This window comes from Lepus europaeus, chromosome 5, assembly GCF_033115175.1.
Source record: "Lepus europaeus isolate LE1 chromosome 5, mLepTim1.pri, whole genome shotgun sequence".
Classification (NCBI taxonomy): domain Eukaryota; kingdom Metazoa; phylum Chordata; class Mammalia; order Lagomorpha; family Leporidae; genus Lepus; species Lepus europaeus.
The window spans coordinates 42597884-42615968 of record NC_084831.1 but is presented as its reverse complement, the minus strand read 5'-3'; the positions used below and the strand labels follow the sequence as shown (position 1 = coordinate 42615968).

Genomic DNA, 18085 nt, shown 5'->3' with positions numbered 1-18085 from the left:
AAGTCAGAGTTAAAGAGATAGAGAGAGATAGAGAGAAAACTTCCATCCACTGGTTCACTCCCTAGATGGCCGAAATGAACAGGGCTGGGCCAGACCGAAGCCAGGAGCCAGGAGCTTCATCCAGTTCTTCACGTGAGTAGCAAAGGCCTAAGTGTGTGGGCCATCTGCTGCTGCTTTTCTCAGGCCATTAGGGTGCTCATAAGGAATGCTGGTGTCACAGGCAATGGCTTAACCTACTATGCCACAATGCTAGACCCACAAATCAAAAAAATGTTTTAAAAAAAGAATTGGTGGGGCTGGCCTTCAAGTCTTAACAAAATTTAAGAAACAGCCAGGCTTAAGTCTTAAACTTTATTATGACTCTAGTCTGAAAATAAATGAAACTCACCATTCACTCACAGTGTGCTCCAGCTTACAGCTGATCCTTCCATTACCATTTACAGTCAAAATTCTTAAAATACAAATTTCTACTTCCTCATAACTTCTACTTGTAAAGTGATCAATGGTTAAAAAAAAAAACAGCCCACTATGGGTATTTCTTTCTCTTTCCCTGGTGTCTGTAATCCGTATTCACTTGGTCTTCCTCCCATTTCTCTGTCTACATCTTTATTGCCTTTGTAGGTCTCTCTTCCTCAGTCTGTTTATCCATCTAGCAATATATTTATATGTTATATATAATATATGCAATAGGTGTCATACTGGAACAAATAAAGACAAAGGAAGATTGATAGAAAAATACAGGCAAGACAAAAGGTAAACATTGCCTGAGAACTTATCATTGCCAAATTTATATATATACATACATATAAATATATGTATTTATATGTACATATATAAAACTAGAATTATCATGTATCTATACCAAGGATTTTATTTTTTGCAGTACTTACAGTACTATAAAGTCCTGCTTTATTTTTTGATTACTCATAACCAGGACCTAAAGTTGCTCACATTACTTGTTTATAAGTGATGTCTGCTTTGGTTGGATTAAGCCTAACTGGATCTGTGAAACTGGAAATGTTATTTATTATATTGTTGGATCTTAATGTTATCACTTGAAAAATGGAAGGCATACTATCTCACATTATTGCAGTAGGGAATAAATAAGATAATGTTGCAAAAAATTTATAACATAATAAATGGAGAACATCTCAAACTTAGTATGTATATGTCAGGTTATCAAGCAAGATCCAATTTTTTTATGAAATCATAATACATACCACATTCTCTTCCAACAACAAAATTTTCAAATTAATAACCTAAAATATACCCTGGGAAAAACTCCCAAGCTTGTGGAAATTTAAAATCACACTATTAAAAACTCATTCTGGGGCAGGCAGTTGGTGCAGTGGGTTAAGCTGCCACCTGTGATGCCAGCATCCCATATGGGCACCAGTTCAGGTCTCAGCTGCTCCATTTCCAATCCAGCTCCCTGATAATAACCTGGGAAAAGCAGCAGATAACAGCCTAAGTACCTGGGCCCCTGCCACCCACATGGGAGACCCAGAAAAGACTCCTGGCTTCTGCTTTTGGTCTGGCCCAGCCCTGGCCATTGCAGCCATCTGGGGAGTGAACCAGTGGATGGAAGATCTTTGTCTCTTCCTTTCTGCAGCTCATTCAAAATAATAAATAAGTCTTAAAAAAACCTCATTCATTAAAGTGTAAATCAATGGAAATTAGAAAAAGCACAGAACAAGGCAATAATAAAAGTATTATGTATAAATCCTTTCATAAAAACCGCTGGAATGTAAGGGAAATGGATAGCCCAAAACTATGTATTAGAAAACAAGGTTGAAAAACAATGGACTTAGTATCCATATTATAAGTTGAAAATATCAGCAAAGTAAACCCAAAGAAAGTAGAGCAAGGAAACAATAACAGAAATTAATGAAATAAAAATCAAGATTCTTGGCAAAGACTAGTAAAACTGACAAATCTCTAGCAAGATTAACCAAATTAAAAAAGTCAAAAGCTTAAGGGAGAATATTAAAAATGATAAAAGAATATAATTACAGATACAACAAAGGTTAAAAGAAAATACTTTCAATGAATTTATTCTAATGTATTTCAAAACTAACATAAAACATACAGCTAAAAAGTGACTTACAAAAAGTGACTCAAAAAGAAACAGAAAACCTAAATGAACATGTATCCATTAAATTAAATAAGCAAAAAACAACATTTCCCCCAAAGAAAATAGTAGGCCCCAACAACTTTAAAATTTCTACTGAATACCCATGATTCAAGTATTTCTTATCTCATACAAGTTCTTCCAGAACACAGAAAGAAATTGTTAACTGTTTGTCCAAATATGTTTTCCTCTTCTTCCCAGACAAAAAGCTAGCCTACGTATCCAGGTTTCCCTTACCACTAAATGAAGCCATGTGATTGAGTTCTAACCAATAGAATTTGAATGGAAGTGATGTCATAAAAACCTCCCAAGCGCTTTTCTCCATGCTCTTTCTCCTTTTAGGCAGAGTGGGTTGGAGATCCCTAGGGATAACTTGGAAGCCATGTGTTGATATCACCATCAGTCAACTGGATCTAACTGACATTTATACAAGATTCAACCTAACAATGAAAGAATATATGTTCATCTCAAGTACACCTGGTCCATTCTCTAATATACAGAAATAGTTGAAAACTATTATAACTTATAAAGAAATAATACATTTCTTAAATTTTTAAAAAATTTATTTGAAACCAGAGTGGGGGTCTGGGGGGAGAAAAAGAGAAAGAGAGCTTTCATCCACTGTTTCACTCCCCAAATGGCTGCAAGCAAGGAGCTAAGAACTCCAAGAACATCCTCATGGGTCTCCCATGAGGGTGGCAGGGGTCCAAGTTCTTGGGCCACTTTCTGCTGCTTTTCCAGACACATTAGCAGGGAGTTGGATTGGAAGTGGAGCACCAGGAACTTGAATTGGTGACCATATGGGATGCTGCTGTCACAGGAGGCATAACTCACTGTGCCACAAGACTGACTCTTGAAATGACACATTTTTTTTTTAGATTTATGTATTTATTTGAGAGGCAGAGTTACAGACAGAGAGAAGGAGAGACAGAAAGAGAGATCTTCCATCATTGGTTCTCTCCTGAAGTGGCCACAATAGACGGAGCTGAGCTGATCTGAAGCCAGGAGCCAGTAGCTTCTTCTGGGTCTCCCACTTGGGTGCAGGGGCCCAAGCACTTCTGATCCAGCTCCATGCTAATGCACCTGAGAAAGCAGCAAAAATGGCCCAGCCCCAGCCATTGTGGCCATGTGGGGAGTGAACCAGTAGATGGTAGATCTCTTTCTCTCCCTGCCTCTGCCTCTTCTTCTCTGTAACTTTACCTTTCAAACAAGTAAATAAATTAAAAAAATAATTTTCCAATACTGAACCTTTACTTTGTATTATATTTTTGAATATGTTCTACATGGAGTTGGTCCTCTGTATGTAAAATCAAACTAAAAATGAACCAAAATGAAGAAGGAGATGGGAGAGGAGAGGGTGGTGGGATGGGATTAGGGGTGGGAGGGTGGGTATGGAGGAAAGAACCACTATATTCCTAAAGTTGTATCTATGAAAAAATGTATCCATTAAATAAAAACTTAAAAAATTAAAATATCTGGTAAAAATAAAAAAGAATGTGTTCTAACTATAAAACCTTATAAGTTGTTACACTCCTGACATAAAGAATATCACATACCTTAAAGTTGATGTCTTTACATATCATATCACCACAAATCAGAAAAAAATAATATCAATTATTCCAAAACCAGCATTTCTACTTAGAAAAATACTTTCCATTTTCAAGATGGATAATGCTGAGTAATTTCTTTTTTAAAAAGATTGATTTATTTATTTTCAAAGAGTTACAGAGAGGGAGAGGGAGAGAGAGAGGGAGAGGGAGAGGGAGAGGGAGAGGGAGAGGGAGAGGGAGAGGGTGAGGGAGAGAGATCTTCAATCCACTGGTCCACTCCCCAGATGACTTCAATGGCCAGGGCTGGGCCAGGCTGAAGCCAGGAACCAGGAGCTTCTTTTGGGTCTCCCACGTGGGTGCAGGGGCCCAAAGACCTTGTCCATCCTCCATTGCCCCTCCCAAGCCACCAGCAGGGAGCTGGACCTGAAGTAGGGCAGCCGGACACAAACTGAACTGGTGACTACACAGGATGCTGGCAATGAAGGTGGCGGCTCCACTCACCGCAGGCCCTGAGAAAGATCTTTCATGCACTAGTTCACTCCCCAGATGGCCTGGGCAGGAATAGACTGAAGCCAGGAGCCCAGAACTCCATCTTGGGTGGCAGGGACCCAAGCATTTGGACCATCTTCTACTACTTTCCCAGGCACATTAGCAGGGAGCTGGATTGGAAGTGGAACAGCTAGGATTAGAACTGGCACTCATATGAGACGTCAGCATTGTCCCACACCACCAGCCCCCAGTGCTAAGTAATTTCATTCATCCAATCTGTGTTTTATATTATGTGTAAGTTGTATAATTAATATTCCAATGGACAGATATTGTAGGCAAGTCATTTATGAAAAATGCCAAGCTATAACAATAAGGTCTTTACTAAGAAATACAGTCCAAAGCAAAATAATTTGTTCCCTGTTCAGTAATAAAAACAACAGCGGCAACAAACAAAAAATACAAGAAATTTCTCTGGTGTTTAAATATAAAAGAAAACATAGTTGTCACTGCAGATACTCTTGGGACTTGTATTTTTTTTTTCTTTTTTTAAAGGTGGTCTACTCCTCACCTGAGACCACCTCCATGTCCAGAAGCAGTCTGGAACACTTCTGGCTAGTAATCAGATCTTCAAGCAGGCTTTACAGATGCACGGAGCCTCAGGCTACCTGACGGATTATGCTGTCCAGCGGTTTGTGTGTGACTGCAGGGTCCGCCAAATCCTAGAAGACGGCAAGGAAGTGATGAGGACGCTGATCTCCCGCAGCCTGCTTCAGGGGTAGCACTCCTACATGACATCCGGCCATGGAGTTCGCTGAGTGGTGCAATCAGCACTGAGTGGCTCCTCAGGGCTGCTCCACGCTAAGCGGATCATTGATTAGATCGAAGGAGTGGGTCTTACAATAGGAACCTGCAAGTGTGCTGGCATCAGTGTCGGCTCTGACTACAGCAGAGTGCGCAGGGGAAATCCCCTAATGCCTGAAAGGCGGCCAGTGAAGACGCCCTGTCACACCAAAGTCCTTTCTTGGATCTTGATTGTCTTGATTTGTCTGCATCCTGCTGGGTCACTGAATCCCTCGGACTCTGGAAGCCACTGAGGCTTTTCCCGATTGTAGGGCGAAAGGCATGGAGGGGAAATGGAGAGCAAATAGCTCCCCATCTAGCACAGCTGCAGGAGCAGAACGTTTCTGTGATCCCTCCTCTGCAAATAGGTCACAAGGTGAGCAGCTGAGAGACTACCCCAAACCGGGACTATGGCAGATCTCCACTTCCAGCCTTCCTGATAGCAAAGGCTGAGAGTATTAAAAATTTTGAATATTTGTTGTTTTTCACTTTGAGAAGCCTATGGTCTAGGAATGAAATTCAGAGTTTCTGTAACCCTTTCCCATTTATTGAGTATATTTTTTTCTGAATTTTGAGTTGCTCTTTATGAATGTTTTTAATCACTGCCTTGATAAATAAGATCTATCCATTTCTATAACAAATACATAAAGATTGTCTAGGTTTAGCAGAAGAGGTATGAGCCTTCAATGCAGAATTTCTGAGTTGAATTCTGCTTCTACTTCTTGATGTCTACCTCAGATGGAGATTTGGGGAGTAGGTGCTACTGAATAAAAAAATTAAAAGCTGTAAAGTTATAAAAATGTTATTATTAATTTCATGAAAATAAAAAACAGTATCCTTAATTCCAAAAATAGATCATCCCATCCACTTTACGACCTGTGTACCTACCATATGAAAGAAAATTTTTCCTTTAATAAATAATAAATGTCTTTGTATCCCTGTCGTGATCTGATTGCTATCTAGCTAATCAAAGTCAAGACAGACAAATGACATTTAAAATAGCTAGGATTTTTTTTTTTAAAAAGATTTATTTATTTATTTTTGAAAGAGGGAGGGAGAGACAGAGAAAGAGAGAGATCTTCCATCCACTGGTTCACTCTCCAGACGGTTGCAACGGCCAGGCTGGGCCAGGCTGAAAGAAGCAGGGAGCTTCATCTGGGTCTCCCAAATGGGTGTCAGGGGGCCAAACACTTGGGCCATCTTCTGCTTCTTTCCCAGGCCATTAGAAAGGAGCTGGATTGGAAGTGGAGCAGCCAGGACTCAAACTGGCACCCATTTGGGATGTTAGCATCACACGTGGCAGCTTTATCTACTACGCCTCAATGCCAGGCCCAATAGAAAGGATTCAGTAAGCAAAGATTATCTTCATTAAGTGACACCACTAGAAGGTATATCTAAGCCACACGATATTAGTATTTCTATATAAATGTCTTTAATAAGTTAAAAATTTTTTAAATTTATTTGATAGGTAGAGTTAAAGACAGTAAGAGAGAGAGAGAGACAGAGAGAAAGGTCTTCCTTCCATTGGTTTACCTCCCAAATGGCCGCTACGGCCAGTGCTGCGCCAATCCAAAGCCAGGAGCCAGGTGCTTCTTCCTTGGTCTCCCGTGTGGGTGCAGGGGCCCAAGCACTTGGGCCATCCTCCACTGCCCTCCCGGGCCACAGCAGAGAGCTGGACTGGAAGAGGAGCAACCGGGACTAGAACCCAGTGCCCATATGGGTTGCCGGCGCCACAGCCGGAGGATTAACGAAGTGAGGCACGGTGCCGGCCAATAAATTAAATTTTAATATGTATTTATCTTTTAGCAGGGATCAAATAAATGATTGAACAGGGAACAGTCATTTAAAATTAAGTTTATTATCTATTATGTAATTATAAGGGTCTATTATAATAAAGGAGGTTTGTGCCACAAACAGAATTTAGTATCAAGAAACATTCTTTTTAAACCAATTGTCAGATATGCTCATTTGTCAGATAATAAGACTTCTACACCCTGTGTTTCTTAGCCTTGCATATCAGAAAATTCGAAACTAAAATTCATGCTTAAATATGAAAATTATTTTAACTCAAATGTTTAAATTATGCCTTTTACTTTTACTTCTGTTTTAATCTTTTATATCTTTATCAGTTCTACTATATATGAATTTCACTGAAAGCTACTTTAAATTCTTTGTGAAAGTAATGCAGATGGCTGGCTCCGCAGCTCACTTGGCTAACCCTCCGCCTGCGGTGCCGGCACCCCGGGTTCTAGTCCCAGTTGGGGTGAAATATTCTGTCCAGGTTGCTCCTCTTCCAGTTCAGCTCTCTGCTGTGGCCCGGGAAGGCAGTGGAGGATGACCCAAGTGCTTGGGCCCTGCACCCGCATGGGAGACCAGGAGGAAGCACCTGGCTCCTGGCTTTGGATCGGCGCAGTGCGCCGGCCGTAAATGACCACTTGGGGGGTTAACCAAGGAAAAAGGAAGACCTTCTCTCTCTCTCTCTCTCTCTCTCTCTCTCTCTCTCTCTCTCTCTCTCACTGTTTAACTCTGCCTGTCAAAATAATAATAATAACAATAATAATAAAGAAAGTAATGCAGATACACATTTTTAAAATTCACTGGAAGTGCTTCAAGGGAAAGGGCAATGTATTCTTCATGTCTGTGTCTCAACACTTTAAAATTTATCCTTAAATAAATGTAGTCTGAAGCCTGGCACAGAGTAGGGTTCTTATTCCCATTTGAAGAGTCACTACACAATGGAAGTAGAGTTGATTAATTCCACAAATGTTTACTGCACACCTGCTGGTTGTATGTGCTAGAAGGCAGTGATACGTGTTGAGTAAGATAGACGAGACGGGACTCATATTGTACTTGGGAAGGACAAGGTAATAAGCACCTGGGCAAATAAGATCCTTTTAGAGATTGACAAAGATCATGAAGAAACCACCTATAACCAGGTGGAAGTTGCAAAAACGCCTCAGGAGAATGTGTATTCTTGTAATACTGTCCACAGGAAGATCTGCACTGTCAGTCTGAAAGCATCACTGCTTGTCTTGTCACTAACTCAGTCCCGCAGGGCAGAATGTTTTCTAGCTGCAGGGAGTCTTGTTAAGGACCTGCAGGCAGACGCTGAACATCTGACACCGCTAGAGAACAGAACGACAGAAGTCTGAGGTCCACTCTCCTTCTCCAGGGGGTCTTCAATTCCATCTCCCAAGTTTCCTCTGACTTTACCTAGGTTTTCTCTACAGTAGCTTTCCTTCCGTTATGGTGAGTCATTGACCAAGAGATGAATGTGCACCACTGTATAGGAAAAGTACTAAGTATTTAGTACTAGGTTTGTTGAGTTAGATGAAGATGTGATGTCACTGGGCCGTTGTTAGCTTTTCTTCATGCAGTTGCAGCATCCTCTGGTGGGCATTAGTTTAGTTTATAGCTGTAAGAAACAGTTTTTATAGCTTTTGGGAAGTAGCTTTAAGGCTTTTGGCACAGGAATAAAATATAAAATGCTTCATTATTTTTATTAAGTCATCAGCTTCACAAAGCATCTTGTTAGTGTGCATCGTTAGATTTAAATAAATATCTGAGAGAAATGCAATTAAACAAGTAGAAATAATACTGATACTATTAATAAATGGTATTATGAGCTTCTAAAGATGCTTCAATTCAAATTTCAAAAGGAAAATAAAATTTTCACACAATTTAAATTTTCCTTTTGTATATTTTTACATATTACATTTATTATAAAAAAGTAAAAGCACAACTGGAAAAAAAATAAAATGATGTACTTGAGTATTCCTTTTATATCCAGGGATAGATTACTTCTTTTTAGTGAATAGCACAAAATTAAGGAAAATACTGTGATTTATAAAACAAATAACAAGTTCCTAAGTTTCTATGGGGTGCTTTATTGCCCAATGACGTAAGTAGGTATTGATACTATATAATAGACTATATGTGAGAAGACTGGAGATTAGTGCTTTTATTTCTGAAATATATCCCTGTCTAATTATAATGTTGATGCTACCCAAAGGAAAACTGTAAATTAAAGGGTCTCAAGAGATCAACGAAGACAAAGTCATGATTATGGGATTAATTGGTGGCTTCAAAGCCTTGGGATTCCTATATTGGGATAGGGATTGTTTCCCAGGAATGTAAATTACACATGGCTGACACATCATAAATGTTTATTATACCAAAGAATTGGGGAAGAGGTGGGACTTAAGTCAGACCTTAATAGATGTATAAGATGAGAGTAATTAGAAAGAAGAAAGAAACCAAATGCTTATGACCAAGAAGGAAACTCTGAGTTACCAAATTCCTACCAAAGGAACAATGACAGCTGCTACTTGGGCACAGAGCCAGCCTAGAAGATAATCACCAAAACATTCTTATTCTACTTCAAGATCTTTTGAGTAACTGCTACCATTTGACAACTTCAAGTAAACCTCTCCTGTCCAAAATTAGAACTTTATCTTATTGTCACTGTGATTGTCACCTAAATTGTGACAGCCTACTTTAATAATGTAACTGAGGTGAGTTGTTACTGAGTTGACTGAACTCCAACCTCCACAACATCATGGAATATTACCCCTAATAAGTACTGTTTATTTTGTCTCCCATTCCTCTCTAATCCTGATGAGACTCTGAAAGGAATTTAGCAATTATATTTATTTAAGCTCATTATATATTCTGAAATCACCAAATATACGACCACAAATTAATCTAACCCTCTCAAAATTAGAAAAAACGAAAGGGGAAAAATATACTAATCTGATCTAAAATAAATTGAAACTTTCAAGCCTTAGAGAATGAGATAGATACAATTAAGATATTTTGCAAGCAACCTTATAGATGTGTCTGTAAACATTTAAAATTATACATTGGGGCTGGTGTTATGGTACCATGATGTGTTATGCCACTGCCTGCAATGCTGGCATACCATATGGGCACCGGTTCAAGTTCCTGGTGCTCCATTGCCGACCTAGCTCCTTGCAAATGTGCCTGGGAAGGCAGCAGAAGACGGCTCAAATACTTGAACCCTTGCCACCCACATGAGAGACCCAGACAAAGCTCCTGGCTCCTGGTTTTGGCCTGGCCTACTCCTGGCCATTGCAGCCATTTGAGGAGTGAACCAGTGGATGAAAGATCTCTCTCTGGCTCTCCCTCTGTGTCTATAACTCTCCCTTTTAAATAAATAAATACATCTTAAAATAAAAAAGTGTATATTCCCATTCACTTAAACTACATATAAAAGAGGCAAAATATTGCCTTGTATTCAGTACTATAGTTTTTTTAAATTAATGGTGTCTTGACCCAGTTTTGTAATAGCAGCTTCAATAGTTTATCAAGATAAAACAGAAATAATGTATTTATATTATTTTACGTGTAAAATTCAGTGGCATTATGATACTTAAAAGTTGTACAACCAGCTGGCGCCGCGGCTCACTAGGCTAATCCTTCGCCTGCGGCACCGGCACCCTGGGTTCTAGTCCCGGTTGGGGCGCCGGATTCTGTCCCAGTTGCCCCTCTTCCAGTCCAGCTCTCTGCTGTGGCCCGGGAGTGCAGTAGAGGATGGCCCAGGTCCTTGGGCCCTGCACCTGCATGGGAGACCAGGAGGAATCACTTGGCTCCTGGCTTCGGATTGGTGCAGCGCACCGGCCACATTGCACTGGCCATAGCAGCCACTTGGGGGGTTAACCAACGGAAAAAGGAATACCTTTCTCTCTGTCTCTCTCTCTCTGTCTAACTCTGCCTGTCAAAAAAAAAATTGTACAACCATCACTACTACCTGTTTCCAATCCAGATCTCCTATAGGGATCCAATTAATTGACCCATCACCTGCTGCCTCACATCAGCAGAAAAGTAGAATCAGAATTGTAGTCAGGACTCAAATACAGGTTCTCCAAAATGAGATGTGAGTGTCCCAATTGATACCTTAATTACCAGGCCAAGTACCTACTCCCAAATTATATCTTTAAGGTTTATTTTTAAAGTGACAATATACAAAAAAACCCACATAAATCATTAATTTTCAATGATTGTTCAAGGAGATTATTACAAAGAAGTAACCACATTGGATAAGAAAAGCAACATAGTAGGACTACTGTGTTCTGAAGGTGTCCCTCTAAAATTCATATTGAAACCTGATCTTCACTGTGGCAGTATTAAGAGGTGGGGCCTTTTAATGATTAGAAGGATTGGTGCCCTTATAGAAGAGGTTTAAGGTGGCTCCTTGGCCCCTCTGCCTTGTAAGGGCACAATAAAGTGCTATCTTGGAGGCAAAGACTGAGCCTTCACCATGTAATGAATACACGAGAGTCTTGATGGTGCACTCCCCAGCCTCTAGAACTGCAAACAATTATATTTCTATTGATTACAAATTACTAGGTATAAAGTATTTAGTTATAGCATCCCAAATAACCAAGCCAAGGGCTGACTGAAATCTAACACAGAAGTAAGCATGAAGGAAGAAAAACAGTTTCCTTACTCATTACCATCCCTAGCATAGCTCCAAACACTTGGCAATGAGAGAAAACTATCTTTTTTAATATAAGATTTTATTTATTTATTTGAGAGGTAGAGTTACAGACAAAGGGAGATACAGAGAGAAAGGTCTTCCATCCTCTGGTTCATTTTCCATGTGGCCACAATGGCCAGAGCTCAGCTGATCTGAATCCAGGATCCTGGAGCTTCTTCCAGGCCTCCATGCAGGTGCAGGGGCATAGGGACTTGGGCCATCTTCCACTGCTTTCCCAGGCTATATCAGAGAGCTGGATTGAAAGAGGAGCAGCCAGATACAAACCAGCACCCATATGGGATGATGGTAAAGCAGGCATAACCCTGAAAACTATCTTAAGGTTATGCAAAATTGACTTGTATGCAAGAAAACCACAAGTTGCACATGTCAAGCTAGGAAATGTTAAATAATTCAATAAATGGAATCACCAACACATTTATAATAAAGGATTTCTTTTCATGATTATTCTGTGAGTCCCCATCCAGTTTGTCTAATTTTAAATATTCAATAAGTCAGAACTAAAGCTGGAGTTATTTTTTAAATATCTGACTTCCACAAGCATCCCATCACTTGCATTAGAAATAAATCTAGAGGGGGCTGGCACTGTGGCTCACTTGGTTAATCCTCCACCTGCGGCGCTGGCATCCCATATGGGCACTGGGTTCTAGTCCTGGTTGCTCCTCTTCCAGTCCAGCTCTCTGCTGTGGCCCGGGAGGGCAGTGGAGGATGGCCCAAGTGCTTGGGTGCCTGCACCCACATGGGAGACCAGGAGGAAGCACCTGGCTCCTGGCTTCGGATTGGCATAGCTCTGGCCATAGCAGCCATTTGGGAAGTGAACCAATAGCAGGAAGACCTTTCTCTCTGTCTCTCTCCCTCACTAACTCTATCTATCAAATAATAATAATAATAATAATAATAAAAGAAATAAATCTAGAGGTAGAGGATTAAGATGATGGAATAGGGAGGGAGCTTACTGCTCTAGTCTAGAAGATAGTTTAAAAAAAGTGGAGAGAGTGAAGTCTCAGGGAAGAGTTAGGGAGAAAACGGCAGGGGAAATTTCATGAAAATTAGAGGGACACAGCGGACCCACGTGGAGGGTGTGGGCAGGCACAAACCAGGACTCCAGCAGCTGAGAGTCTCTGCATCAGCTTTGGAGAGAGGTGAGACCAGACTACAGCAGCCCAATCCACTGGTGATAAAGCTGCAGGAAAAGCCTGGAGGGAATCCGGCTTGGAGCCCTGTTGGGGAGAGTGTACCTGCCAAACTAGAGGAGAAAAAAAAGGGGGCACATGTTTCTCCTCAATCACTCGCAATGGCATTCTGTAATAAGCTGATACAGAATGGGTGCCATTTGGGACATCCGTAGCAGCTGTGTCAGCTCATGTCTGTGCCCAACAAACAGCCAAGAAGAGACTTAGTCCACACAGACTCAGTCCAAAGATAAAAGCTGTCACAGCAAAAAACCAAAGAAGAAATCAATGAGTCAGACAAAAAACAAGAAGAGGAAATTAGAAAACTAAGAAACACTGTTGGGAATCTACAGGATACTATAAAAAAAATCCAACATATGGGTTCTAGAAGTTCCTGAAGGGGTGGAAAAAGAGAAAGGACTGGAAGGGCTTTTTAGTGAAATAATAACAGAAAACATCCCTAATTAGGGGAAAGAAAGGGACATCCAAGTACAGGAAACACATAGAACTCCAAATAGACATGAACAGAAAAGATCTTCACCATGACACATTGTAATCGAACTCACCACATTAAAACATAAAGAAAAGATTCTAAAATGTGCATGAGAGTAATACCAAATTACTTTCAAAGGATCTCCATTAGATTCAAAGCAGACTTCTAGTGGAAACCTGAAGACTAGGAGGTGAGATATATTCCAAATCTTAAGTGAAAAAAACCCGTCAACCCAGAATATGATACCCTGCAAAGCTCTCATTTATGAATGAAGGTGAAAAGAAGTCAGAAGCCTTCCCACTGATATCTGGAACCAGATGCCCACTCTCACCATTGCTATTCAATATGCTCTTAGAAGATTTAGCCAGAGCCAGCAAGCAAGAAAAAGAAATCAAAGGGATACAAACTGGGAAGGAGGAAGTCATACTACCCCTATTTGCTGATGACATGATTCTATATATATAGGAGATAAAAAGACTCTACCAAGAGACTACTGGAACTCATAGAAGAGTTTGGTAAAGTCACAGGATATAGAATCAATACACCAAAAACAACAGCCTTTGTATTCACAGACAATGTCATGAGTGAGAAAGAACTTCTAGCATCAATCCCATTCACAATAGCTACAAAAAACAATTACCTTAGAATAAATTTAGCCAAGGATGTTCAAAATCTCTAGGATGAGAATTACAAAACAATCAATTTATCAAGATGTCCACACTTCCAAAAGCAATTTATATATTCAAAGCAATATAATCAAAATACCAAGGACATGTTTCTAATATCTAGAAAAAATGATGTTGAAATTCATATGGAAACATATGAGACCACCAAATAGCTATCAATATTATATAACAATAACAAAACTGGAAGCATCACAATATCAGACTTGAAGACATACTACAGGGCAGTTATAATCAAAACAGCCTAATACTGGTACAAAAATAGATGTATAGACCAATGGAAAAGAATAGAAATACCAGAAATCAATCCAAGCATCTACAACCAACTTATATTTTACATAGGAGCTAAAACCAATCCCTGGAGCAAGGACAGTCTCTTCAACAAATAGTGCTTTGAAAACTGGATTTCCACATGCAGAAGTATGAAGCAAGACCTCTACCTAATGCCTTACACAAAAATCCACTCAAAATTTATTAAAGACCAAATCTATGACATGACATCTTCAAATTATTAGAGAACATTGGGGGAAACCCTGCAAGACATTGGCATAGGCAAAGACTTATTGGTAAAGACCCCAGAGACACACACAATCAAAGCTAAAATTCACAGATGGGATTACACCAAACTGAGTGCAAAAGAAGCACTCAGGAATGTAAAGAGACAATCAACAGAATGGGAGAAATTATTTGCAAAATATTCAACTGATAAAGAATTAATAACCAGAATATATAAAGAAATCAAGAAACTCAACAACAACAAAACAAACAACCCAGTGGAGAAATGGGCAAAAGACTTAAACAGACATTTTCAAAAGAGAAAATCCAACAGAACAGAACAGACACATGAAAAACTGCTCAGGATTACTAGCTATCAGGGGAATACAAATCCAAACCCAATGAGGTTTCATGTCATCCCAGTTAGAATGGCTTTCATTCAGAAATCAACAAACAAAGAATGCTGGAGAGGATGTGGGGAAAAAGGTACCCTAATCCACTGTTGGTGGGAATGTAAACTGGTAAAGCCACTATGGGAGACAGTATGGAGATACCTCAGAAATCTGGCTATAGACCTTCATATGACCCAGCCGTTCAAATCCTGGGAATTTACCCAAGGGAAATGAAAATGCAAATAAGAGAGTTACCTGCATCCCTATGTTTATTGCAGCTCAATTCACAAGAGCTGAGACTTGGAATCAACCCAAATGCCCATCAGTTGAAGACTGGATAAAGAAATTATGGGATGTATATACTATGGAATACTACACATTGGTAAAATAAATGAAACCTTGTCATTTACCAGAAAATGGAAGAATCCGAAAAACATCATACTTGGTGAAATGAGTCAGTTCTATAGGGACAAATACCACATGTTCTCCCTGACCCATGATAACTAATAGAGCACCTAGAAGGCAATCTGTAGAAGTAAAATTGACACTTTGAGAATCATTGACTTGAATAGCTCTTGTCTTGACTGTTGAGGAACATTTTTTTATACTATTTGTTGAACTCTTTAATTAACATAGAGTTAAGCATATGTGTATAAAGTCAATTGAAAATAGATCTCAGTAAAATAGATCTCAGAGTGGGAATAAGAGAGGGAGGAGGAAGAGGGTTTGGGAGTATGGGTAGGAGGGTGGGAATGGTGGAAAGAATCACCATGTTCCTAAACTTGTAATTATGAAGTTTGTAATTTTAAAGCTGTATAGATCTGCATACATTCCTAACGACTTACTTCTAAGGATACAGTTAATAAACTTGCCAAGGGACCCCAAATCCCCTTAAGCTGGGTGGTAAAAAAATACCATCTTAAGTGTTAAAGTGACCATATGGATAGTATTAAGGGTTTAATAATAATAGATAAAGTTAAAACAGAGTGGATGCTCCAATATGGGAAGTAACCACACAGCAGACTCATAGAATGACAATCGCTTTAAATAGCACTCTGACCTCAGAATCAGCCTTTAAGGCATTCTTGTCTGGCTGAAAAGTCCAAGAGAGCATTTCACACATGGGAAGCCAAGACACTGAGGCAAAAAATGTCATACATGAAGGATCTCAGTGGGTAAGATCCCAATGGAAAAAGTGGTCATTAAAGAAGGATGTATTTTTCTCTGAAGGGAGGAGAGAATTTCCACTTTGCTTTTGGCCTTGTCTAAATACTGACGGATTTTGTGGACTCAAAAGGCTTGCATAGCCTAGGCAGCTCATGTCAAGAGCCTTGGGTGATCACTGAAGTCACATATAAGAGTGTTAATTGTTAAATTAACAAGGTTCACTGTGTACTAACTCCCCATGCAGGACCTCTGTCTTCAAAGAATTGTATTACGTGTATTATGTATAATGTTGTATTATTATGTGTCTAAGTGCTCCCAAAAATGTATCATTCTTGGGTGCTTCATTAAAGTTAATTAAGTTTAAAAAAAAAGAAGTGAAATTAACTTCAAGATGCAATGACTTTAAACAGCCCTTCAGCCCTTGCCTTGATTGTTGAGGAACAGTTTTTTTTTTTTTGCTTTTGTGTGTGTGTGTGTGTGTTTTCGTTGAACTCTTTACTTAGTATAGTGTTGATCTTTTGTGTATAAAGTTAATAAAAAATGGATCTTAGTGGAGAATGGTACTGGGAATGGGAGAGGAAAGAGGAAGAGAGGGAGTGGGAGGGTAGATAGGGTGGGATGAATCACTATATTCCTAAAGCAGCACTTATGAAATGCATGATGTCTGTATTCCTTAAATAAAAGGTTTCTTTGGGGGGGAGAGGTAACCTAATATAGAGTCTGAAAAATGCTAAAAAGAGTTGGTGAGTGGATCCCATCTTGCCTTTGTTGACATTCTCCATTTATCCCCAAAGAAGAACCCCAAACCATTACTAATACTAAGGGAAGAAGTTTCAGCCATTAGCTATTATTTTCCTTTTTCTCTTTTCTTTATTATTTAAATACTTTTTATTTTTTTAAATATAGTTTTTTTTTAAGACAGAGAAATAGAGAGGGAGAACTATTATCTGTTGGTTCACTTCCAAATGCCTACAACAGCCTGAGCTGGGTTAGACCAAAGCCAGGAACTCAATCCTGGTCCCCTGTGTGGGTAGCAGAGACCCAAACTCTTAGTCCATCACCTGTTGCCTCCCAGAGTCTGCATCAGCGGAAGGTAGAATTGGGAGCTAGAGCCAGAACTCAAAGTTAGGCACTCCAACTGTTTACTGCAGGTACTTTTGTCCTCACCCCCATCAACATATTTTGGCCTTAAAATTTATCATCTACTCTGAGCTACACTCCCAAACTCCTAGCCTTGGTAATTACATTGTGACAGCTAGTTTATGTCACCCTATTTGTGACATTTGTGAAGTTTAACTTTCATTTGTGAAAGTTTCATTTGTGAAACATGGCCGTAAAAGCCAGAGCTGGACTGATCTGAAGCCAGCAGCTAGGAGCTTCTTCTGGCTCTCTCACGTGGGTGTAGGGGCCCAAGGACTTGGGGCATCTTCCACTGCTTTCCCAGGCCATTGCAGAAAGCTGGATCAAAAGAGGAGCAGCTGGGACTAGAACCAGCGCCCATATGGGATGCTGGCACATCAGAGTCAGATGATTAACCTACTGCGCCACAGTGTCGGCCCCTATTTCACTCTTTTTTTTTTTTTACGATTTATTTATTAATTTGAGAGGTAGAGTGGCATATAGTGAGAGGGAGAAACAGAGAGAAAGGTCTTCCATCTGCTGGTTCACTCCCCAGATGGCCACAACAGCTGGAGCTGGGCCCATCCAAAGCCAGGAGCAAGGAGTTTCTTCTGGGTCTCCCACATGGGTGCAGGGGCCCAAGGACTTGGGCCATCTTCCACTGCTTTCCCAGGCCATAGCATAGAGCTGGATCATAAGTGCAGCAGCTGGAACTTGAATTGGTGCCCATATGGGATGCCGGCACTGCAGGCAGTGGCTTTAACCACTATGCCACAGTGCTGGCCCCTGCACTCTTTATTTAGTGGAATACTCAGCCTTTGGCTGTTATGTAATTTAAAAATGTCATCCAAAAAATTTATCCTAATCCTATAAAAAAGCAAAAAAAAGGAAAAAGAAAATAACCCACCAAAATGTTAAATCTCTCAGGTTTCACTTTAAAATTCTGCTGACCATTCTGATTCCATCTTCCTGCTGATGTGCACATTAGGAGGCAGCAGGTGAGGGCTCAAGTAATTGAGTCCCTGCCATCCATGAGG

General features: G+C 39.9%; 1 protein-coding gene across 1 annotated transcript in view; it reads right to left on the bottom strand.

Annotated features, from left to right (window-relative positions):
• The window catches only part of C5H1orf185 (chromosome 5 C1orf185 homolog), a 157589-nt gene that overhangs the window by 26885 nt on the left and 112619 nt on the right, over window positions 1–18085 (bottom strand). Inside the window, exon 4 of the mRNA XM_062193336.1 lies at window positions 4739–4889. Coding sequence (XP_062049320.1) covers window positions 4739–4754 — 16 coding nt within the window. The 5' untranslated portion in view covers window positions 4755–4889. The remainder of the gene's footprint in view (window positions 1–4738; window positions 4890–18085) is intronic.